At 40.3% G+C, this 24,251-nt stretch overlaps 1 protein-coding gene and 1 long non-coding RNA gene across 3 annotated transcripts in view; one reads left to right on the top strand and one right to left on the bottom strand.

Moving 5' to 3' along the window:
- LOC105477804 (kelch repeat and BTB domain containing 12) overlaps positions 1-24,251 on the top strand; it is an 80,586-nt gene that overhangs the window by 36,678 nt on the left and 19,657 nt on the right. Inside the window, exon 5 of one of the 2 annotated variants that reach the window (XM_011734595.3) lies at positions 9,438-9,635. The exons of the other annotated variant lie outside the window; for it this stretch is intronic. Coding sequence (XP_011732897.1) covers positions 9,438-9,635 — 198 coding nt within the window. The remainder of the gene's footprint in view (positions 1-9,437; positions 9,636-24,251) is intronic. 2 annotated transcript variants of the gene reach the window in all.
- LOC139362029 (uncharacterized) overlaps positions 4,971-24,251 on the bottom strand; it is a 58,737-nt gene continuing 39,456 nt past the window's right edge. Inside the window, exons 6-7 of the long non-coding RNA XR_011620276.1 lie at positions 7,401-7,872; positions 4,971-5,242 (exon numbers count right to left, since the gene is read on the bottom strand). This is a non-coding gene — a long non-coding RNA (uncharacterized lncRNA). The remainder of the gene's footprint in view (positions 5,243-7,400; positions 7,873-24,251) is intronic.

Genomic DNA, 24,251 nt, shown 5'->3' with positions numbered 1-24,251 from the left:
CTTATGAGTCAATGATACCCTAAGTGGAAACACAGGTATTTAAAACCAGCCAGCTTTCCTTTTGACTTTTTTTTCCTGAGGCCCTTCTCAGGAACGTAACTATTTTTGTTAGGAAGTACAGAAAGGAGTGGTCTGTTGTTTAATGACAGAACCACTGCCATGCAGGAGGAGACCAAAAAGGGTGCCGTTTAAGGCTATGCACTTTAAGGTGCCTTAGTTCTAAAGAAAAATCTTTTGCCATTTGTACAATGAAAGCTTATTATAAGAGCTAGTTAAGCTTCTTTAATCCAAAGTACATCCTAATTTCCTAAAAGGTAGTCCTGAAAATTTAGGTTAACATATCATATTGCTATAGAAAATATTAATGCATTGTTTTCAAGGTTTTATATCCATTTTATGAATAATAAAGTAGAAAATGAATCAAATACAGACTCCTATTAGTAAAATTCGGGGGAAGGTAGAACATTCTGGGTTCAATCTCATTGAAATCTCGTTATGAGTCCTTGGTGAATGCTTCTGTTATAAAATACTGATTTAAATATGGTACCGGGGCTCTCTCTTTGAAAAGAAATTTGCATGTAAGATAAACTGGCAAGCATTTTAGATCTCATACTATTAGTTATGCTTTTGAATAAATTATGCTTCCTTCTGAAATGAAAATGTATATTCATGAATATGCTTTGGATTTCCATCAAGTGTTCTTAAAATGTCAAATTGCATTCAAAAGTTGCTTCAGCTTGATGGGTCAGGCAAAATCAAATATAGAAAGTGAGGCCAGAATCTATTTATGGAGGCAGTAGACCTTTCACACATGACCCCAGCCTGCCCCTGCAGCCCCAGCTCCTCCTGCTACTCCTCCACTCCACGAAGCCTGGTGCCAGCCACAGGGACTCGGGGTCACTTCCTGAACATGCTTTCCTCCTGTGCCTTTGTTTACCCTGTTCCCTTTGCATGTAGGGCCTAACTCAACATCCTCAAAATCTGGCAAAAATCCCATCTCCTTGTAGTGGTTTATGTAACCCTTTGGCCAGAATGAACCGCATGCTGCTTTGCCAGTTGCTGCCTTTGTCCCTCTGTACTCAGACTGTCTAAGGGACGAGATATTGTTTTACTCATCTCTGTGTCTCCTCTGAAAGCCAGCCCAGGACCTGGCTTTACGTTATAGATGCTCAGTAAGTATTTGTTTACTGAAATGCATTTTCACATCTCTGTAACCTGTCCTATTCTTCTATCATATGAAATGCCACAGAAATTATCAAGAGTTTTACAGGTCTTATGGAGAATGTTTTGAAATGGGGACTTTTTATTTCCCTCTCTAGGGAGACAGCTAATGGAGTTTTCCCACATAGCTAATGTCCCAAACTATCAATGTTTTCTCCAGGAAACCGTTTTGTGCCTCATTGGTTTACTGAAAACATAACAGCACTGTCCAAGTCTGATTCTCAGCTTGAATGCCATTAAAGAGTAATGAAGGGAAAAGTTACATAAAAGGTTCAAATTATTACAGTAAATGCATTTCAAAGATCATTCTAATGGTGAATTAGTTTATGAAATGAGAGGATCAAGCTTCATTGTGGTAAGATTTTACCCTTTTCTTTTGATAAAAATCTAAGCAATTTTTTTTTTTTTTTTTTTTTGAGACGGAGTCTTGCTCTGTCACCCAGGCTGGAGTGCAGTGGCCGGATCTCAGCTCACTGCAAGCTCCGCCTCCCGGGTTTACGCCGTTCTCCTGCCTCAGCCTCCCGAGTAGCTGGGACTACAGGCGCCCGCCACCTCGCCCGGCTAGTTTTTTTGTATTTTTTGGTAGAGACGGGGTTTCACCGTGTTAGCCGGATCGTCTTTCGATCTCCTGGCCTCCTGATCCGCCCGTCTCGGCCTCCCAAAGTGCTGGGATTACAGGCTTGAGCCACCGCGCCCGGCCAATTCTAAGCAATTTTTAAAAAGTGTAAGTCTCAAGTTACCTAGGTTGCCTACCAAAATGGCAGATCCCTGGCCCTTACTATTGGCAAATTCAGAGTCAGTAAGTCTAAAATGAAACCTAGGAATCTGAATTGTAGGAAATACAAAGGCAATTCTGGTGTAAAAAAAATCACAGGATTGCACTTTGAAAAACCCAGATGTTCTGAGGAAAGTGGAAAGGTAATATCGTATTAATGGACGTATTATATGCTCAAAATATTTGCTAAGCATGTGTTACACAAGCCAGGCCCTGGGCTGGCTTTTAGAAGACATACAGCTGAATAAGGCAATATCTCTTCCTCTAGACAGCATCATTTGTACTTGAATATTCTAGGAAGTTGGATAAAGTTACTTGGTCGAAGTGTCCTGGCACTGATAAGCCAAAATAGGCTGTCAGTTATGTTCTGCTCTAACTGCAATAGTGTTCTGGGCTTAGATACACATTTCATACATTCATGATGAACAAGGAAAGGAATGCTTTACCATGGCCAAAGAAGTCAGACAGGATATTCCTCATGCCTCCTTGTTCTGAAAAAAGACTTGGATTTAGAGATTCAGTAGCTCTGAGCTGGAGTGAATGGTTCATTATGTTTTTGCTATAAGTATCTATAAAATATAATTCCAGTTAAGCACCTGAGGGGTTTTAAACCTTTATTATCTGGCACCCTCAATGAGTAACTCAGAAATAAGTACTCTAAAAGACAACAGTTTACCTGTGGCTCCCAAATTGCAACTTAGCTATAGTAATTTTTATCATTGATATCCCACAAGTTCACAGAGAGTTAGCAGTCTATGTATTATTGGGACAGTGAGTTAGAAATTACACTTTATTCCATCCGTGTGTAATTATAATCCTGTATTATATATGTTTTCATATTTGTCCTTTATTTCCCAGTAGACTCTGAGTGTCCTATGGACAAAAAAAAAAAAAAAAGAAAATCCTCAAACTTGTTATTCTGTGACACCTAGTACAAACATGAGTGGGTATCCAAAATATACTTTTAGATTGCTTAAATTAACTACAAGTTTAAAATGTGTTTGATTCTGAAATTAGAATGTTTAGAAGCTTCTACAGTGTGAAAGCCCCACAGGACAGTGCTCATGTTACTGCGGGTAGATGAGAAATATCCTAGGAGAATGCTGTCTCGGGTTCTGATCTACCAGTGTGTGTCTGCAGGAAAGCTTAATGTTACACAGGCAAAGAGTTGTACAACTACACAATCTGTGCTTTGCTTTTATGAAAAAGAGGTAAATTGTTAAAGAAAAAAAACCATGCCAATAACAAGGATTTGTTTAAGAAAGCAAATCTTAGGCATGTCTTTGTGCAGCTTAATATGTAGAACCATCTATATCCATGGCATATTATACACAGCAGATCATTTTGTTACTCCTGAGTCCTTAAGAAAATATTCCACTATATTTGGTGTCTTCAGTTCACTAAGGCAGAGAAGAACGTAATACATATTTTAAAACAGTATAAAGAGTTGAAATGGAAAATTTTTGTGCTTTAAAGAGGAAAGTATCGATTACCAAAAAACTGTCATTTGGAGTAAAATGTACTATCTTTCTTCCTTTATCTTAATTCATACATGTGATCAATATTTTTATCACTCCCTTCCTCTGCCATTTCTTGGTTAAATATGGAAATGAACACAAACTATCATTTTCTGTAAAACATTTCACTTAGACACAAGATAAATATGCCAAAGACTTATTACGATCTTTCTGTCTTTAATATTTATTTCACAAATACTGTCAAGCATCCTTTAGAAGATATTATGCTTGGCACCTCAGGGAATATAAAGATGTAGACCTTGCCTTCAAGGACTTACATTTTGTGTCTCTTTCACTTCTAAGCTGCGGAATAGGTTTGACTAACAGCTCTTTGCAGGACCATTTCATGGAAGTATTAGTATTAGGCAGGCAAATCTGGGGGAAAAGATCAGCCCAATAACAGACAGCAGTCATTTTTCTCTGTATCTGAGATTAGATTCCTATATTCTTAGGAAGATGACTTTTATAATCGGCCAACTTTTAGCTCTTTGGATTTAGGACTTGCCACATTCTGAAAAGCAGATTAGACATCTACCCTCAAGGGACTTACAGTCTCATCTAACAAGGAGGCATTATAGGAAGATAAATCAGAGCAATGTATTTTCATAGAAACCTTGATTTCTGTTCAGGACAGAGGGAATGGCCAATTCTGTGTAGAGATATAATAGGCTTTGTGAGAGGTTGAAGGTGGAGCTGAACCTTGAAAGAGGAGTAGGGGTTTGCCAAGTTGAGGAGGAGAAGAAGAGGCTATTCTAGGCAGAGAGATCAGCCCAAGCCTAGGCCTAGAGAAAAACAGCCTCCCTTATTTGGGGAATGGTTGAGTGTTCTAGAGCCTCAGGTGCAGGGGCGGTGCAGGAGGGAAAAGGGCAGACCTGACATATGAGGAGTTAGGAGCAGCTGGGTCACCAAGACTTGGTGTCTGTAGGGGAGGGGATGGGTATGGGAGGCACTGAGGAGGTAGTCAGCAGAGTCGGTGACTGCTGAGAGGAGGGCTGTGGTGACATTAATCTGCAACTGGCACCTCTAGCCTGTTGTGGCATCTACAGGCCATCCCCTAAGCTCACTCCCACCCACCATGTCCAGGTTCTCCCCTCTGTGCTTTTTCCCCTTACAGGCCCAGGCTTTAGACCTGCTGGGACCCCTGCAGGACAAACTGGTGATGGGATGGAGAAGAGACAGGGAAAAGATGGGCCCAGGGTTTGAAAGGCCCAGACCGACTGAAAATCCACTATGACACAGTGCTGTGTTGACACAAAAGCCCAGGGATCACTCAGGATCAGGTGGGACAACATTGTGTAATTGCAGCTTATTTGGCACTCAGGGCCCAGCTCCAGAACGTTCTATTAAACCATCTATATGTCCACTTGGAAGTTATCAGACAATCCCAACACTTGATTTTTCCCTCCAAAATGAAGCAAAATCAAGCTGTAACAAATGGAACTTGGTCTTCCCCTTGAAGCTCTTTTATTTGATTTTCATAGTCATTTGTGTGGGGTAGCAGACAAAAAGCAGACAGATGATCGTGTTTTCCTGGCCTGACAAGAACAAGCTGGTCAAGGGCCATGAAGGCCAGCAGATAGAGAGAATGGAGAATGGCCACAGTACAGGGGGGCCCAGCAGCCCCGTTCTGTGAGCCCAGGCACCCTGTTGACGAGCACTGCACAGTATCAACCGGAATCCCGTAGAAGGCAGGTAAGCAGCTGTCAGCCTTGTACTGAAGGGCTTCATTCTGAAAATACACAAGAGTCTCCTGTGTCAGACTTTAGAATGTGGCAAGAAGCTAGGTTCATGTTTTCTAGGGTTTTAGCACCAAAGCTAGAATTCTGATACGAGGTTTGGAAAAAAATCAGAGAGCTGACAACTTGTGTGAGAATAAAACAAATCATCACAAGCATTATATTAGCAGTGACTAGATCATGTTTGACATGTGAGTCAGAAAGTAGCCCATCCACTCAGATATATGGGCCAGTTTAACTCCTAGAAGCCTATGGATTGCAAAATCCTTTTTATTGTTATGTCCACCGACAGCTCCTACCTCTCTCAAACGTTTATGACCAAATGAGTTACTCTAAGTCATGTCAGGGAGCTTTTCCCTCTGCCTGAAGGCTGAGAGGAAGGCTCTGCCCATTCCTCAGCCCTTTGGCCTTCTGAATCTCTCTCTCCAACCCCAAAAGAAACTATTAAGGTCAATTTGACCATACAGTCAGTAAACTATCAATTATAGACATAGCAAATAATTAAATTGAGAGTAATCAAAGGTAGGATTTCAGCAACTTTAATAAACACCGGTTACTCATGCAACATCCTAGAACATGAAAGAGGATGAGAATTAACATTTGGGTGCTTCCTGCATGCTAGCCATTTTGTTTACACACCGTGCGTGAGAATAGATATTAAAAGAAAATTCCTGTGGCAATACTTGTGAATAGGTATACAACAAATGTGAGTTCTTCCTTACCCTTCTCCGCCTTTACCTGGTTGCCTAATAAGTTAATCTTTGCAACAGGTTATGGAATTGCTGTCATTATCCTTAATTTACTGATGAGAAAAGGCTGAGATAAATTAAATTGACCAACTTTGTCTAGCTAGCAAATGGTGACACAGATAGGGACCAGGGTCTGTGTGTTTCCAAGGTCCACAGACTTTTTCCAGGGCATATGGATGCTGACAATAGTAAATATAAATATATATATATTTTTCCCCTAAGTCTGGTTTAGCACGACAGGTAACTTTGGGAGCTTATCCGAAGGATTACAAAACCCCCTTCCTGTTCTGGATCAAACCCAGAGGAAAATAGAATACGCCTGCCACCTTGAGGTGACCCTGTAGGCAGAGGGCATTGGGAGCCAGCATCGCTGCATTCAAGGGCACCTTGGGCAGCGAGTACCACTCCCCTCTGCCTCAGCCAGCTCCCTGCCAGGCTTTGTGTGGGAGGAGAGGTTCACTCCTGCACTCCCCCAGAAGGGAAAGAATCTAAAATAGCCACACCCACAAGAAGGAGGGAGTCTTTATAGAAATGATGAAGAAGAGAGGGAGGCATTGTCCTCTTCTATAATTTCCCCCTTTCCACTACACACGCACCAAAAAATATAAATAAATAGAAACCAGGGTATATATTTTGCATTTAGGTCCATTTGGATATGATTTGCAAAGATAATTTCTATTCGTCTGTCTGTTTTTGAATAAAGGAAAGTCATGCTCAGAGGTTCGTATAAATTAAAGATATGGAAGTATCTCATTGAAATTCTACTGATGTGCTGATCCTACCCCAGGACACCTCTCATCAAAAGATTTATCTTGTAGTGCTGGTGCTAACTTATTAATAAAGATCATGCTTTCATTTGATTATCTACCTAATCAGGATTCACCTTCAGCTTAAGCTCATTAAGTCTGCTGCTGATAGAGTGTACTTGATGGTGGAATTACATCCACGCGAGACAGAAATGTGTTCAGGCATTAATGGTCAGAAACAAAGACAGAGCACCCTGTAAGCTCATGTCACCCCTTGAGTGGAGCGTGTGAACTGCCTGCCCACCAAATAGAAACGGCTAGTTTTGTAGAGTAAGGGCTGAACATTATAATTAAATACACTTGGTAACAGAGCAACAAAAGTGACCACACACTAATTATTGCAAAACTCAAGAGAATAATACCCATTGTGTATATGCATCATGTTTCGGAAGTCTTCTAATGGGCTTTTATGTGAAACTTGTGAGCTAGATTCAGGATGCTAGTTGCTCCGTGTGCCCTAACCCAACTCCAGTGACTTGCATTTGACCTCTTTGCTTCCACTTGCTGGTCTTCTGGAGGAGTTGTAATACAAACCAGGCTAGTAACATTTCTCCTGGATCTTACAAAAACAGACAACTAGATCACCTTATTCTTACCTTATGGGTGGTTGCTCGGTTCAACTCCTATGAATAAATCCTCTTCTTTAAGTCCTTCTTGCCCTACAAGTAGGAAACTCCACTTTTTGTTAGGCTGAGAAAGCTCTCGCTACCACAGTGCCACATTGAAAGAGGGCCCAGGAACAGCAGAGCTATGCTGTTAACCGAGGCCAGGGTGTCCCCTCCTTGGAAACGCTGCAGCTCGGACTTGGCACTGTAATGGGCTAAATTATTTATCCAGTCGGATAAGAGAGAAGGCCACTAAGAGCCTCCTGAGTTAGTTTATAGCCTCAGTCCCTGGATTCAAACTGAGACAGGAAACAGGCCAGTTTACATCAGCAAAGAGAAAAAAAGACTTTTCCTTCAAAGTGCTCTTCCATCAGCTTTTATGCCTGGCATAAGCCCCATCCATGGTGAAAATAAGCTGTTCCCATCAATCTTCTAGGATTCATTGAGTACTGTGTGGCAGGCCCTGTAACATAAAAGATGCAGAATAGTGGCCTTTGCTCCCAGTAGCACACTCACTTGGACAGGCAGGGAAAGCATATGCAAAATTAAGCTTCTCATTCTTCATTTCCATATACACAACATGTCAGGCACTGGGCTAGGTACTGGGGATGCAATATGGAAAACTACAGGCCAGTGAGCAAGATAGGAAAGCAGGTGATGGTGAAAATAACACCTGACTGATGCAGTGATGGGCAAAGGGTGTAAAGTGACACTGAGATAAGACGGGCCAGGAGACACATCAGATTAATTTCTCAGTAAGTGATACATATAGTAAAAGCCATGAGATCAAAGCAGAGTTCTTAATTTTGGTTTTGAGATCGCTGTCAACAATATACTCCAGTATCAGTCACCACTCCACATATGCAGTTTGTGCAGTGACTCTTCCAGGACCCTCTCTATGTGAAGGAGAGCTGGTTTATCTGAGGCCAGTGCTTTATAGGCTTTTTGATTAGTCACACAGACCAGGCTGTGAGTCTGGATAGAATGAGGTCATTGATGAGAGGCGTGTCTGCAAATAAGGCATGTCCCTCCTTCTGGGGGGTTTACCTCAGTCTCCGGAGCCATCCTTCAGATCAGGAAATATGGCCCTGACCTTGATGACCTTTCACTGTGGACTTGGGAGGGGAAAACATAAACAGTGCATAGAAATGTGCTTCTTATAACAGTGGATAGGAAATTTGTATGCAATTACTTTTCCAATGGAGAGTTGTACTTAAAGTCATGATTCTTTAAGTATTATTTATATTCCTTGTTACAGTCCCTGGACTTCTAAATCTCATTTTTATCTCTTTTAAGACACCTGTCTTGATGTCCTCTATTTTGTTTATTTGCAAACATGGCCCTTTCCATCCCATTAATTTCTTAAGAGCAAGAAATATGCTTTATGCATCTTTCAGAACTCCTTATTATAACTTAGCACATTGCTTTACATATAATAGGCACTTAATAATTATCTGATGAATGAACTATATCATCCAAAACTGGAAGATGTATGGGGCATTTGGGTTTAGGGCCTTTCCTGAAATTTACCGAAGAATAGTCCTTCCCTAGTTGGGAAAGATCATGCAACTTAAGAAGAGAGGGAGAAACCAGCTTGCAATGATAAGTGATGGGAAGAACACGTTCCAAGCTAGCCCCATCAGCAAAAGCACTGCTAACCATCAACAGCAAGGCAGATGTCAAAGTCAGATTACCTTTACAGTCAACCCTGAAATTCTTATTATAAAGGAGATGCTCATGATGTGAACCAGCATTGGATATTGTAGAATATAATCCAGTGGTGGACTCAGTCTCATGCATGATCACAAACAAGGGGAACACTATGAATAAAAATGACATTAAATGTGGCTATGGAGTACATAGTAGACATCACTACTGCTTAGAAGTTGTCTTCAAGGTAGCACCTGGCATGAAAGAGTAAAGTTACAGTCCCATAAACCTTTGATACAAACCACTGCAGGGGGCGGTGCTGTCCACAATTGAGTTTCAGTTCCTGATCCTCTCATTTCTCCACATCATTCTCTGCAGGGGGCATTGGCTGTGTAGGTCGAGACAAGGGCCAGGTTCGAAAATGCCTTGACGTGGTGGAGATCTACAACCCAGATGGGGACTTTTGGCGAGAGGGCCCTCCCATGCCAAGTCCCCTCCTCTCACTCCGCACCAATTCCACCAATGCAGGGGCAGTGGATGGGAAACTCTACGTCTGCGGGGGATTCCATGGAGCAGGTATTGGTCCAGTTTTAAACATTTTGTTACCTCCTTTGGTGTTGATTTGACCTTCTTTAACTGATCCAATCATCACTAATACTCCTGAGAGCAACGTGAGCACTGCAAAAGCATGGCTTTTAGAGTCAGGGACCCTGTGCAAAATCTCTGGGCCTGGGTTTCACATGGACAAAGTGAAGCTGGCACATCCATAGGCTGTTGTAAGAATTAAATGGAATCTAGTTTACAGCTATACCATCCTGAACACACCCGATCTCGCCTGATCTTGGAAACTAAGCAGGGTTGGGCCTGGTTACTACTTGGGTGGGAGAATTAAAAGGGAATCCAGTTTGTACAGCATCTAGCACATAGCAGACACTCACTATATAATAGCTGAGTGTGAAGAGAAGAGAAATGGGAGAGGTAGCCTAATGCTTATGGTGAGACTAAAGGAGAGATTTTAAAATGGGAAGAGTAGATGAAAGTGGAGTAGTGACCAGAAGTGTTGGGTTTTATCTGATCAAGACTCAGAAAACTCTCTTATTCCTACCCCATGACTACCACTTGAAATAAATGGCTTGAAAGCATTTCTAAAATAATACCTAATCCATGTATTTATTACTAAACTTGTTTTCCATATATCTAATTGTACCATCACTGCCTTCTACAGTATGGATTCATAATTTTTTAATGTAACAATGAGATTCCAAACTATGCATAAATCTAGTAGGCACATGCCTCCAAAGTTTGATTAGTGGCACAAGTAAATAAGGCAGAATGCAATTACATTAAAAAAGACTAACTGTTGAATTACATTCTCACTAACAGAAGCACAAGGCCAGTACATACCTATGAAACATGTGCCTCAAGAGCACTTAGAATTTTGGAAGAATGCCAGGTTAAAGTAAAGCTGATACTGCAGCAAAGCAGAGCCTTTTGCAAGCCTGCCTTCACTCTTTAAGCACATGATATGTTAAAGAATAAGATGGTTGCTGGGCACGGTGGCTCACGCCTGTAATCCTGGCACTTAGGGAGGCCGAGGCGGGTGGATCACGAGGTCAGGAGACTGAGACCATCCTGGCTAACACGGTGAAACCCCGTCTCTACCAAAAATACCAAAAAATTAGCCGGGTGTGGTGGCGGGCACCTGTAGTCCCAGCTACCTGGGAGGCTGAGGCAGGAGAATGGAGAACGGCATGAACCCAGGATGCGGAGCTTGCAGTGAGCGGAGATTGCGCCACTGCACTCCAGCCTGGCAACAGAGTGAGACTCCAGAAAAATTAAAAAAAAGAATAAGTCAGTTATTACAAATTAAAACAGACTCAGGAGATAGAGGAACCAAATGCAGTGGTGCGATTCAAACAGATAATCTAGGAAGTTTGATGTGGACCAGGGTATTAGATGACATTGTAGAATTATTAGTTTTGTTGGGAATAATAGTTGCATTGTAGTTTTATATAAAAGATAAAGAAAAAGCCTGAATAATAGAGATTGTTTCGAAGAATTTGTGGGTGAAGGCCGAGCACAGTGGCTCACGCCTGTAATCCCAGCACTTTGGGAGCTTGAGGCAGGTGGATCACGAGGTGAGGAGGATCACGAGGTGAGGAGATCGAGACCATCCTGGCCAGCATGGTGAAACCCCATCTCTACTAAAAAAAAAACAAAACGAAAATTAGCTGGGTGTGGTGGTGCATGCCTGTAATCCCAGCTACTCAGGAGACTGAGGCAGGAGAATTGCTTGAACCAGGGAGTCAGAGGTTGCAGTGAGCCAAGATCGTGCCACTACACTCCGGCCTGGCAACAGAGCAAGACTCCATAGGAAAAAAAAAAAAAAAGAGAAAGAAAGAAAAAGAAAAAATAATTTGTGGATGAAAATGATATACTGTCTGAAATTTGTTTTAATCTATTCCAGCAAATATTGTTTTTAACGGCAAGAGGTGGCAGGAATACATTGAAAGTTGCCATAATAAAAACTTTACTTTTTCTTTCTCTATTTGTTCTTCAAAACATTTTTCAAAGAGGTTTTTAAAAAATTGTTTTAATCTCTTTTACATTAAACATTATGTGCCATGCTTGGGTAAAGATTGCAATCTATCATAGTAGTAAGAAACCTGGCCCAGCAAGGAATCCTAATAGGGGCCCCTTGCTCAAGCCCTGCATGTAAGAAGGGAGCTGAGGAGCCAGGAGGGAGAGCCCTGGTGCTGTGCTCACTCATGTGGCAGTGCTGTCCTCCAGCTTGCTTACATGAGCACCTCCCATCTTCTGACCTTTGACTTTCTCTTGACAAGAAAAGAAGGACAGAGAATCCGAGGGTTAGCCTCCAGAGGGAAGGGTGGTTATTCACGTCTAAGGATCTAGAAGACATTCTGTTTTGTTTTGCTTCTTTATCTTTCTTTGTATAATATTGAATTAGAGAATTGATATCCTCCAGTTTTTCAAACATGTCAAAAAACTCATACTATGAGCTAACCTGTCTTCTTGGTACTATTAATTAATGGACTGGTAATGCTTTCAGTCAAAGGGACTTACTATATGAGCTCTCAGAGTCCATTTTAATTATTTGTTTCTAAGATGGTAGATTGTTTGGGATTCGCTGAATGAATCATCACTGGGATTTTATACAAAATAGAACAAGATTTTCAACATTTGGTGGGAAAGACAGATGGATAAACATGTAATAAACATAGTAATTTGTTTTTGGTTAAAAGGTAGGTTGAACACCTCTATTTTATCTTCAAGCCCCACTAAAATTACAGTAAGTGGAATAAACACAGACAAAGAGAAGAGAGAGGAAAATAGCAACAACAAATTGGAAGCTAAAAAGTAGATGTATGAGTAGTAACTAAGTAGACCTGAGAAATTGTAATTGTAACTGGCAACAGAAAAAAACAAAAAACAAACCCACCCCCTGATTTGTAACCTGGAACCCCAGATAATCTCAGAAGTTGGCAACAAAAGGTAAGTCTGGACATTGAAATGAAAATGGTACTGAAAACATGAATATTAGCTGAAAGGCAGGAAGACCCCTAATTTCCTGCCCTACTCTTGATAGTGAGACAAAGACCTTTCACCCTAACAAAGGCTAAGGTTGAGGACAGGAGTTAAGGTCAGGCATCCAGTAATTTAAAAAGAGATAGAGTGGAAGGTTGTATATTGAATATTGAGGTCCTCAGCCTCCTTCCTTCTCTGGCTCCTATAATATGCACAGCCATACCCTCTTAGCAAGAGATTGGGAGGTTCTTCTTTGGGGGTCTGACCAGCCCCCAACTAAGGCAAAACCAAAATACCCTGTAGAGAATCTCACAGAAAAAGTCTTTTATGGCATTCCACTCTTAAAAGATGAACAAACAACTAAAGATCACCAAACATTTGAGGAAGTGCGTAGATGAAAGATAGACAGCAAACTGAAGGAAACAGAGGCTATGCCAGGAGAGTTGTCCTCAGAGAGATGAGAGAAAATATTGCATCAATAGAACAGGAAAAGGATATTTAAAACATTTCTTGGAGATTAGAAAATATAGCAGAAATTAAATCTACAATGGAAAATTTGGAAAGTGTAGTAGAGGAAACTTCTCACAAAGCAGAACAAAAAACAATTGTATGGAAAATTAAAGAAAGAGAAATTGAGGCCAAGAGGTCCGACAGGAGTTGGTTAATGGCTAAACAGAGAAAACAGAGGGAAATAAATTATCCATGAAGTACATTTAAAAATTTTCCCCAAACTAAAGTCATCAGATTGAAAGGATATACAAATGCCAAGGACAAAGGATGAAAATGGACCCAAACTAAGGCACATCATTGTGACATTACAGAACACTGGGGAAAAAATAAAAGGTCGTAAAAGTTCCTAAAGAGAAAAAAACAATAGTTTTACACCAAGTGCCAAGAATCAGCCTTCTGAATGACAACATTGGGAGCTAGAATAAAACAAAGCAAATGCTGTCTAAATTTCTATGGAGAAAATTACTTTCCACCTACAATTCTATGCCTGCTGAACTATTAAGTGTGAGGGTACATTTTCAGACACCCAGTGCCTCCAAAATTTTTTCTCCTGTGTGCCCTTTTATCAGGACATGCTTCACCAAAAATGAACATGTAAACCAAGAAAGATAGACATGGAACCCAAAAACAGAATTAAACATAATAGACAGAAAAGGAAATCAGTGGAGGATATTGAGGGGAGATTCAAGAAGCTGCACAGCAGGCTGAAAGAGTGGCCGGAATGGAATGGAGCTGGTCAAAGGGCTCTGTGAGAGATGCCTTCAAGATTCCAACATTTGGAGAAGAGCAATGAAAACTAGCAAAACCAAAATGAGACAAAACAGTAAGTTGTGCAGAAAAGGAAAAGTATGCCACACAGTCCATTTGTGAATAGCATTTATAACAATATCGTAATAAAAATACTCGATACTGAGCTGACCAAAACTATGCCTTAACTGTACTGGAAAATGTGGAAACAGACCATAGGTAGATAGGGTAGGAATGTGAGAGGAAGCCAAGTCCACATTCTTCACAGTGGAAGTCAAGAGTTAATGCCTTCATCTGACAAAGCAAGAGGCGGAAGTAATATAAAAAGTGTTATTTATAGAGACCATGGTCAGTGTCAGCAGAATCAGCCGGAGTGGAAAGAGAAGCAGTGAATGGGGAGCAGGTCAGGGAACAACTGTTTTTAAGGAATAAGACTTGTAAAGCGGATCTTTAAATCATGCAAATGTGTAACTAATAAAACAAAACCTAAATTTAAAATATGTAAATATAGTGCATATAATAGAAGAATAACAAGAGTATTAAGAAAAATATGAACAAGTGAGTCTTTTGGGAGATAATTTTCCATGGGTCTCAAGTGTTTATGCATGTCTTATGAGCAGAGGTACTGACTGCTTTTGTTCTGGACTATTTCTTCAAGCATCTTTGATAGCATATAGCCTTAGAAGATATAGTATCTCCATAGCAAAGAGCAGGCATGCTCACTGGTCATTATGAAAAATTCAGGTTCCCTAAGCTCAGCATTTCTTTCCAGTAATGCAACCCATTGATTGTACAGGTGTCAGCTGGCACTCTGCATATTGTCCTGTGAGAATAGGTCAAAAAACTGACGTAATAACTGGCATAAAAATGCTGATATACTAGTTGCCACTATTGCTGTAACACTGTCTTTCATCTCTGACCCAGAAATCTGATGTCTTCTATTAGCATCCATGAAACTGTAGCAAGCTTATCTATAAAATCTCTGACTCTTTGCAGTTCTTGACAGAGTCCTGGCACTCACCAGGAGGGTCTGTTCTCCACCTCCAACACAGAATGAGGGAGCCAATATTGTGTTTCAAAAAGGTCAGAACTCATAACACCAATCCTTCACAAACTCTTACAAAATATACAAGAGGAAACAATTCCAAACTCATTCTTTGAAACCAGTGGAATTCTGATACCAAAACTAGGCAGAGACTGCAAGAAAACTATAGGTTAGTAGCCTTTATGAATATAGATGCAAAAATCTACAACAGAATACTAGCAAACTGAATCCAGCAACATGCAAAAAGAGTTATACACCATGACCAAGAAGGATATATCCCAGAAATGAAAAGTTGGTTTACCATTTGAAAATGAATCAATGTGTGGGAGGAGGGAGAGCATCAGGAAGAACAGCTAATGGATGCTGGGCTTAATACCTTGGTGATGGGTTGATCTGTACAGCAAACCACCATGGCACACATTTACCTATGTAACAAACTTGCACATCCTGCACATATACCTCGGAACTTAAAATAAAAGTTGAAGGGAAAAAAAGAAAACGAATCAATGTAATATGCTATATTAGTAGAATAAAGGGAAAAAACAGGATTATTATCTCAATAGATTCAAAGAAAAAAAAATAGATGTACCCTTTCATGATATAGATACTTAACAAACTAGAAATAGAAAGTAACTTCCTCAGCCTGATAAAGGGTATTTATGAAAAATCTACAGCTAACATCATACTTAATGGTAAAAGACTGAAAGGGTTGCCCCTAAAATCAGGAAGAAGACATGAATGCCTACTCTTGCCACTTCTCTTCAGCATTATACTGGAGGTTCTAATCAGTAAAATTAGGAAAGAAAAAGAAATATAAAGCATCCATATTGGAAAGTAATAACTAATTGCATAAGACATAATATTTTTTTAGAAAATCTTAAGGAATTATTTGAAAAAGCTACTAGAGCTAATAGACAGGTTCAACAAGAGTGCAGGACATAAGATCATATGCCGAAAAGTTGTGTTTCTATATACTTTTAATGAACAATTAAAAACTGAAATTAAGAAAACAATTCTATTTACAATATCATCAAAAAGAATAAAATAGGAGTAAATTTAACAAAAAAGTACAGGATTTGTACACTGAAAACTGCAAGACATCATTAAAAGGAATTAAAATTCTATGTAAATGGTAAGATATTACATACGAAAATTGATAGGATGATCCTAAAATCTATATGGAAATGTTAGAGACCCAGAAAAGCCAAAACGATCTTGTGAAAGAACAAAGATGAAAGACCCACACTTCCTAATTCTGAAGCTTACTTCAAAGCTATAGTAGTCAAGATGGTGTGGTACTGGCATAATGAGACAAAACATATTGATCAGTAGAATAGACTTGAGAGTTCAGAAATAATCCCTCCATTTTGGTCAACTGATTTTCAACAAGGCTGCCAAGACAAGTCAGTGAGGAAAGGATCCTTTTTTCAACAAATGGTGCAGGAATAATTGGATATCCACATGCAAAATAATGAAGTTGGAATCCTACCTCACACCATGTACAAAAAGGAACCCAAAGTAGATTAAAAACCTAAACATACAACCTAAAACTCTTAGAAGAAAATGTAGGCATAAATCTTGAAGTTTTGAATTAGGTGATGGTTTCTTAGAAATATCAAAAGCACACATACCAAAAAAAAAAGTAGATAAGTTGTACATCAAAAATTAAAATGTTTGTGCTTCAAAGAGCAACAACAAGAACATGAAAAGACAATCCACAGGATGAGAGAAAATAATTGCAAATCATATCTGGTAAGAGACTTGTATCTAAAATACATTAAGATATCTTATAACTCAATAATAAAAAGATAACATTTTTAATGGAAAAAGGACCTAAATAGACATTTGTCCAGTGAATATAAACAGATGATCTAGTGCTCAACATCATTAGCCATGAAGAAAATGCAAATCTAAACCATGATGAGATACACTTCATACCCTCAAGGGTGACTATGATGAAAAAAAGATAAATAATAACAAGTGTTGACAAGGTTTGGAGAAATCAAAACCACCATATGTTGCTGGTGATAATATAAAATGATGCAGCTGCTCTGGAAAAGTCTGGCAGTTCCTCAAGAGGTTACCACAGAGTTGCCATACGATGCAGCAATCCCACTCCTAGGTATACAGTCAAGAGAATTGAAAATGTATGCCCGCCCTTGTACATGAATGTTCACAGCAGCAGCATTCGTCTCAGCCAAAAAGTGGAAACAACCCAAGTGTCTGTCCACAGATGAATGGATAAGTAAAATACCGTCTGTTCTAACAGTGGAAGATCATTTGGCAATAAAAACGAATGAGATACTAATAGATGCTACAACATAGATGAACCTTGAAAGCATTATGCTAACTGAAAGGCAATCACAAAAGACCACATATCACATGATTCCATTTATATGAAATGTCCAGAAAAGGCAGATGGATAAAGACAGAAAGTAGATTTGTGATTGCCAGAAACTGGAGAAAGGGTGAATGGGTAGAGACTGCTAATGTGCAGAGGATTTATTTTGGGAGTGATGAAAATGGACTGAAATTAGATAGTGGTGATGGTTGCACAGCTCTGTGAATATACTAAAAACCATTTTATTATACATTTTCAAGGGGTGAATTTTATAATATATGAACTATACCTCAATAAACCTGTTGTTAAAGTGAGAAAGTCAGAACTCTTTCTCTTATTTCCCTCACAGTAATCAGCTTGGTGTTTGACACTAACGAGGAGAATTAAGCTGAACTGCCCATGGGGAGGGTGCTTGGAGGCAGGTTCCTTGAGTGAAAGAGGCAGAAATGGCCCATTCCGGAGACAGTTAGGCTTCCTGAGACAGAGAAGACAGTGGTGGCAGATGACACCTAGTGGCAGGAAACTATTCCCTGCTATAAGAACATCCAAGGGATAACAGCACTGTGGCCTTAGGTACCTGCAAAAGATTCCTGTGGTTGGCACACAGAAATCCTGCCTTTTAAGGGACCCCGTGGGCTTGGACAGAGGGCATCTTGGTGATAACCACAATGAACTGAATACTGAAGAGCCACTCTCATGTTTTCTAGCTCAAGTGTACCCTCAGGATTCTTGTATATCTCACAAAGAGGAGTTGCTCCCAGAGGGCTCAGCCTTGTCCCTGCTGACAAAGCCCCTACTTTGGCTCTTGTTCCAGCTGTTGGCCCTTTGAGACTCAACTGCATCTTCCTGCCAGGCTCTGGTTTCTGTCTGTTTCCCCGAACTCTGGTGCCGGGTCCCCGCATTCCCTGCTATGGCAGCCCATCGGCACACACACTTGTTTGCCACCTGCGGCTGTCTTCCCTTCCGCCAGGATGGCAGGGGAGCTCAGAGAGCAGGCTGAGGGAGCAGGGAGGTCTGTTTCTCCACTTCAACTCTGCACTGGCTGCCAGTGGGACCCGCTCTGGGCAGGGGGATTTCTTCCCAGAGTCCAGGCTAAGTCCCTTCTGCCTTCAACCCATCTGAGCCATTTTCATCATCTTGTTTGGCTAACTTCTAGGGGACCCAAGCAACGTTTTCACCTCGGTATCAGCCCCTCCAAGTCTTCCTTCCTTCACCCAGGACTGGAAAGGCTCTCTGCCTCCCCTATCTGTCCAGCAAGAACTTCCCTCAAATCACCCCTCTGCCTCCTCTAGTTTAGCATTGTGGCACAGTCTTAATGGTGAAAAGCCTCTCTAGGACAAATGTGAATTATCAGAAAGAGAAAATGCACATTGGGAAGTACTTCAAAAATGAATTCTTTTAGTAACCAATGCAGATTAAAATTGACAGCTGACAGTTACCTGGTTACCCTGTGCTAAGGAAAATTCTAAGCACTTTGCATGTGTTAATTTATTTGATTCTCTCAACAACCTGCAGCTATTATTTCCCTTATTTTAAAGGTGCAGAAACTGAAGCCGTATAAAGAAGTCAAACAGAGGGTAAATGTTGAATTTGGGATTCAAAGTTAGATAGTCTGGCCCCAAAGTCTGTATTTTTAGAAGTAGGCTAAACTGTCTCTCCATACCAGACAAATCAAATCAGAATATTTGGTTATGGAGGCTGGGTATCAATATTTTTTTTAAGTCTTCAGGTTATTCTAACATGCAGTCAGGTTAAGAGCCACTGCACTGGCTGATGTCTGTTGGGTTTTCATTCAACAAACTTTTATTGAATGCCTTTCTAGGTAGTAAGCCCATGCTAAACCCCAAAGATACACATACAAACATGTTTGCTTCCAGCCCTAACAGAGCTAAGTGAGGGCAAAGTAAGGAAGCTGCTGTATTGGTGGGATGATGGACTCAGCTAGCTGCTTAGAATGTAGTTGTGCTTCTTCAAGAAATAGCTGATTCTAGGTTTGGAGCACAGAAATTGCAAGGTAGGTTTGGATATCCTGTTATACCAGAAAGCAGGTACGTTGTCAAAGACTTAAGGGAGTCATGAAAAGACAGAGAAGCCAGCCTCAAAGGGCAGTCAGTGGCCAGATTTAAAATAATTCAAACATCGAAAATCATAATTGACTATAATTGACTGAAACATATTGAATCAAAAGCCAGGTAATAAATGTAGAAGTCATGACAGAAGGATAGCCAAGATCCTAATTTGTGTAATAGTTGGTTCAGTCAGAAATCAGCAGCGGATGCTAAAAGCATCGGTTGAAAGGTTATAAAGAACAGGATAGTCACATGGCACTGAAGATGTATTACCTGATAAATCACAGACTAATTACAACACGAAAAAATATGTACTTTTACAATGGAGAAACTGGATGGCCACCGCTGTAACCAAATAATCATCACTAATAATGATACAATTTTGTACTATTTGCTTCCTATGTCATTCAGTATAGAGTCTTCTCATGTCTCCACCACCACCAAAATACTTAACTTGTGTCTAATCAAACCTCTACATTTTACCTCCAGTTGATAGGAAATAGAGGAAGAACAAAGTAGACGACCCTATGAGGAGATAGGTGAATTCAGCACGTGGGACATTGTATGAGAAAACTGACCCTGACTCAAAAAAATTAATGTCACGGGGGGGAACCTCAAGATGGGGGCCTTCCTAAATGAAACGAGACCAGAGAGACATAATGACAAAATATAATGTGTGAAGGGTGGTTGGATGACGGTTTGAAAATAACAGCTATTTAGGCCGGGCGCGGTGGCTCAAGCCTGTAATCCCAGCACTTTGGGAGGCCGAGACGGGCGGATCACGAGGTCAGGAGATCGAGACCATCCTGGCTAACACGGTGAAACCCCATCTCTACTAAAAAATACAAAAAACTAGCCGGGCGAAGTGGCGGGCGCCTGTGGTCCCAGCTACTCGGGAGGCTGAGGCAGGAGAATGGCGTAAAGCCGGGAGGCGGAGCTTGCAGTGAGCTGAGATCCGGCCACTGCACTCCAGCCTGGGCGACAGAGCCAGACTTAGTCTCAAAAAAAAAAAAAAAGAAAATAACAGCTATTTAGTTATTCTGGGGGCAACTGGGGAAATTAGAATATGAACAGGATTTTATTCAATTTTATAGAATTAATGTTATTTTTTTCTTAGGTATGATAATGGTTTGTGATTATATAAAAGAATTTCCTCATCCTTAGAAGAAGTATGCTGAGTATTTAGGAGTGTCTGTAATTGATTTTTCAAGGTTTCAGAAAAAAAAAAAAAGACGTATGTGTACAGGGTGGGGATGTACAGCTAATAAGGCAATATGCTAGCTATTATTGACTCTAGATGCAGAATACACCGGTATTCATTGTACTATTCTTTCACCTTTTCTGTGTGTTTGAAATTTCTCAAAATAAAAAACTACCAAAGCTTTGGTAGACACTAGCTATGGTGGCCACTATACTACAAGTCTGTTTTATCCTAGTACCAACGTCTACAGAGAAAAAGATGGTATGATGGAAGTACTTTGTTTTACCTTTGGCATCCCTGTGTCCCCCAGCCCCATCCTGGAGAAATTGTATTGAACTTACGATATCCTGGAGGAGAGTTACTATTTTCATTTTCAACTTCATATCCGTCCTACAATATATACCATATACCCATACATACATACACTGTCTATATCATATATATATATATATATATATATATATATATATAAAACCCTCTATTTCCACAAGGAATGGAGACAATTTACAAAACAGGCATAGACAGAATAAAACTAAAAACATGCTTAGCAGTAAGTGCAGAGAGCAATTATATTAGCAAACCTAAGCTAAGAAACATTTCCAGAATTTGGCCCAGCTTCCTAGTCGCCAAAGCGAAGAAAGAAAAATGATGGGTTTTGAAGCTTCTGTGGGAGGCATCTGACTCTCTGCTTCTGCTGCTTTCCCCTCCTAAGTCTGCCTCATGCTTTCCTTTGTCTTCTGACTGTGTCCTTCCCAGGGGCTTCCATGATACGGAAAGAGGGCTCCACAGCCATCAGTTTCATCCTGCACTGTCCCTCCAGCCTGATAGCACTGCTCTCTTTGATGCCAGAGCAGCAGACTGTGGACAGATTTTTGTATGGGCCATCAGGAAGGGAATGTCCTTCAACTGACAGGAACCTCCTGTCCCTTAAGAGTGAGAAGCTAAGATCCCGTCCCCAAATCCTGGAGCCTCACCACATTCATTCACCACCTGACTGCTGAGGGCCAAGTTCCCTGTTCCATACATCTGACCTGTTCTTTCCCCTCCAGACCACTCGGCTTTATTTTCCAATTCAGTTTCCAAGTATAAAAATAATCGTCTGTCTTAATTAGTTTGAGTTCCCCCAAAGCCTACCTTGAAACAAGGCTCTGGGTGCAAACAGTTTTTTTGATGGGGAGGTGCTGCCAGGAGGCTACTAAGAGGGGAGAAGAGTAAGATGGGAAAGGAGGGGCACCAGGAGAGCAGAGTGACCTGACAGGTTACCACTGTGGGCCACTGGGGGTCAGTCCCACTGAGAAACTCTGGGGGGCAGTGTAGAACACACCTCGCAGCTGTCTCACCCAAAGTGTGAAGGATCTGGAGGTGTGCATCCTCAGACTAACTTCCTAGCTGACCCCCTGGAGCTAAGAGAAAATCCTCAGGCAAAGAGTAGCAGATGGATGTAGTCAGCCTGTTCTGGAACAGGGATCACAGAGGAGATATGGCTGACATCTGGTATGTCAGCTGATACTTCTGACAGTCTCTTCTATGGCATCCTAACCACCTGCCTTTAAACAAAGAAGGCTTATTGCTTTTAACCAAGAAGATACCCATGACATCAGGAGCACTGTATGGGTCAGCAAAGACAACTTCAGCTTGCAGTGATAGCAGGCTGTCATTGTCTCACCTTGCACCAGCTTCTTCTTACCACGTAGTCATCGGTTCTCCTTTTCCTAGAATGCATCCAAGAATAGGAACTCAGTCTGTGTGCTCTGTGCTAAGCTGACATGCAGATCTGTAGATCCCTAAAGTTTTCTATGTTTTATAAGTTTTTGCAAATTTGAAAAATTGACAGTGATTTGTTAGCGTGAGATAGAATTTTCTCTCTGAACTCTAGCAAGCTAGAAAAGGCTAAAGAGGTCTGCTCTTGGCTTTGGACTTTAGGCAGCATTGGACTTTAAGCCTGGCACTGGTTACTGCTGTTTCCAACATTGACATTACAGCGACCATGAGAGAATAGAATCTTGATGAACTCTTTTCTTGTTTAAACTTTTTATTTGAAGTAATTTTAAACTTACAGAAAAGTTACAAAAAAGAAGATGGTATAATGAATACACAGATTCATCTATTGCTAAAGTTTTTCCTCATTTGCATTATTTAACATTTGCTCAATCATAAAATACCCATACATATAGACAGATACATAATTTTGTTCTGACCATATGCGAGTAAGTTGCATACATCAGGCAATTTACACCTAATTACCCAGTGTATAGAATCTGAATATTTTCTTACATAAACACAGATAGCTAACAATTTTAGGAATTTTAACATTGATTCCATATTTTTATTTATTCTACTCTTAGTCTTCTGATTTTTTTCAGTTGACCTAGTAATGTTCTTTTTATAGCACCTTTTCTCTCCATGCCAGTCTAAGTATTGTGCTTGTTGACGTGTCTTCTCAGTTTTCTTAAATCTGGAACATTTTAACACATCTTTTTTTTTTTTTTTTTTTTTGCTTTTTACAACATTAACATGTTTAATTAGCACAATTTCCCCCTTTTAGAATAAAATCTTCCTCTCTTGAGATCTATCCGATGTTTCTGGTGATTAAATTCAGTTTATACATTCCTGGCTGGAATATTACTTAACTGATATATGTCTATCTCAGGACATCACATCTGGAGGCAGACTGTGTCTTTCTGCTCCTTGCTGGCAAAGTTCATTTTAATTACCTAGTCAAGATATGATCTAATTTCATCATTGTATAGTTACTGTTTTTCCTTTGCAAATAGTAGAAAATGTGGAAGAGATCCCGTAAAACTATGCAGTTTACTTTTTGCACTTAAGTTGTCTCCCAGAAATCTTTTCCATGTTAAGTAGTAGAGGCTGTCCTTATTCATTTTTATGGGTGGATGCTGTTCCATTGTGTGTATGTACCACAGGACCTCTGTTCTTTTTGTGTGTGTTAGTTCGTTACACTTTTAATTAATTTATTTTTTTAACTTTTAGTTTCAGGAGTACATGTGCAGGTTCGTTATCTAGGTAAATTGTGTGTCACAGGAGTTTGGTGTACAGATTATTTCATCATCCAGTTTCTTGATCCTCATCCTCCTCACCCTTCTCCCACACTCCACCCTTAAGTAGACCCCAGTGTCTGTTGTTCCCTTCTTTGTGTCCATGTGTACTCAGTATTTAGCTCCCACTTATAAGTGAGAATATGCAGTATTTGGTTTTCTGTTCCTGTGTTAGTTCACTTAGGATAATGACCTCCAGCTCCAACCATGTTGCTGCAAATGACGTGATGTTGTTCCTTTTTATGACAGCATAGTATTCCATGGTGTCTACCACAGTTTCTTTATCTGGTCTACCATTGATAGCATTTAGGTTGATTCCAGGTCTTTGCTGCTGTGAATAATTCTGTAGTGAGAATATACGTGCATGTGTCTTTATGGTAGAACGATTTATGTTCCTTTGGGTATATCCCCAATAATGGGATTGCTGGGTCGAATGATAGTTCTGTTTTAAGTTCTTTGAGAAAGTGCCAAACTGCTTTCCACAATGGCTGAACTAGTTTATATTCCCACCGGCAGTGTATAAGCATTCCTTTTTCTCTGCAAATTTGCCAGCATCTGTTATTTTTCACTTTTTAATAATAGCCATTATGACTGGTGTGAGATGGTAGATGGTATCTCATTGTGGTTTTAACTTGTCTTTCTCTAATGATTAGTGATATTAAGCATTTTTAACATGC

This window comes from Macaca nemestrina, chromosome 2, assembly GCF_043159975.1.
Source record: "Macaca nemestrina isolate mMacNem1 chromosome 2, mMacNem.hap1, whole genome shotgun sequence".
NCBI lineage: Eukaryota > Metazoa > Chordata > Mammalia > Primates > Cercopithecidae > Macaca > Macaca nemestrina.
This window is presented reverse-complemented; position numbering and strand designations above follow the sequence as displayed.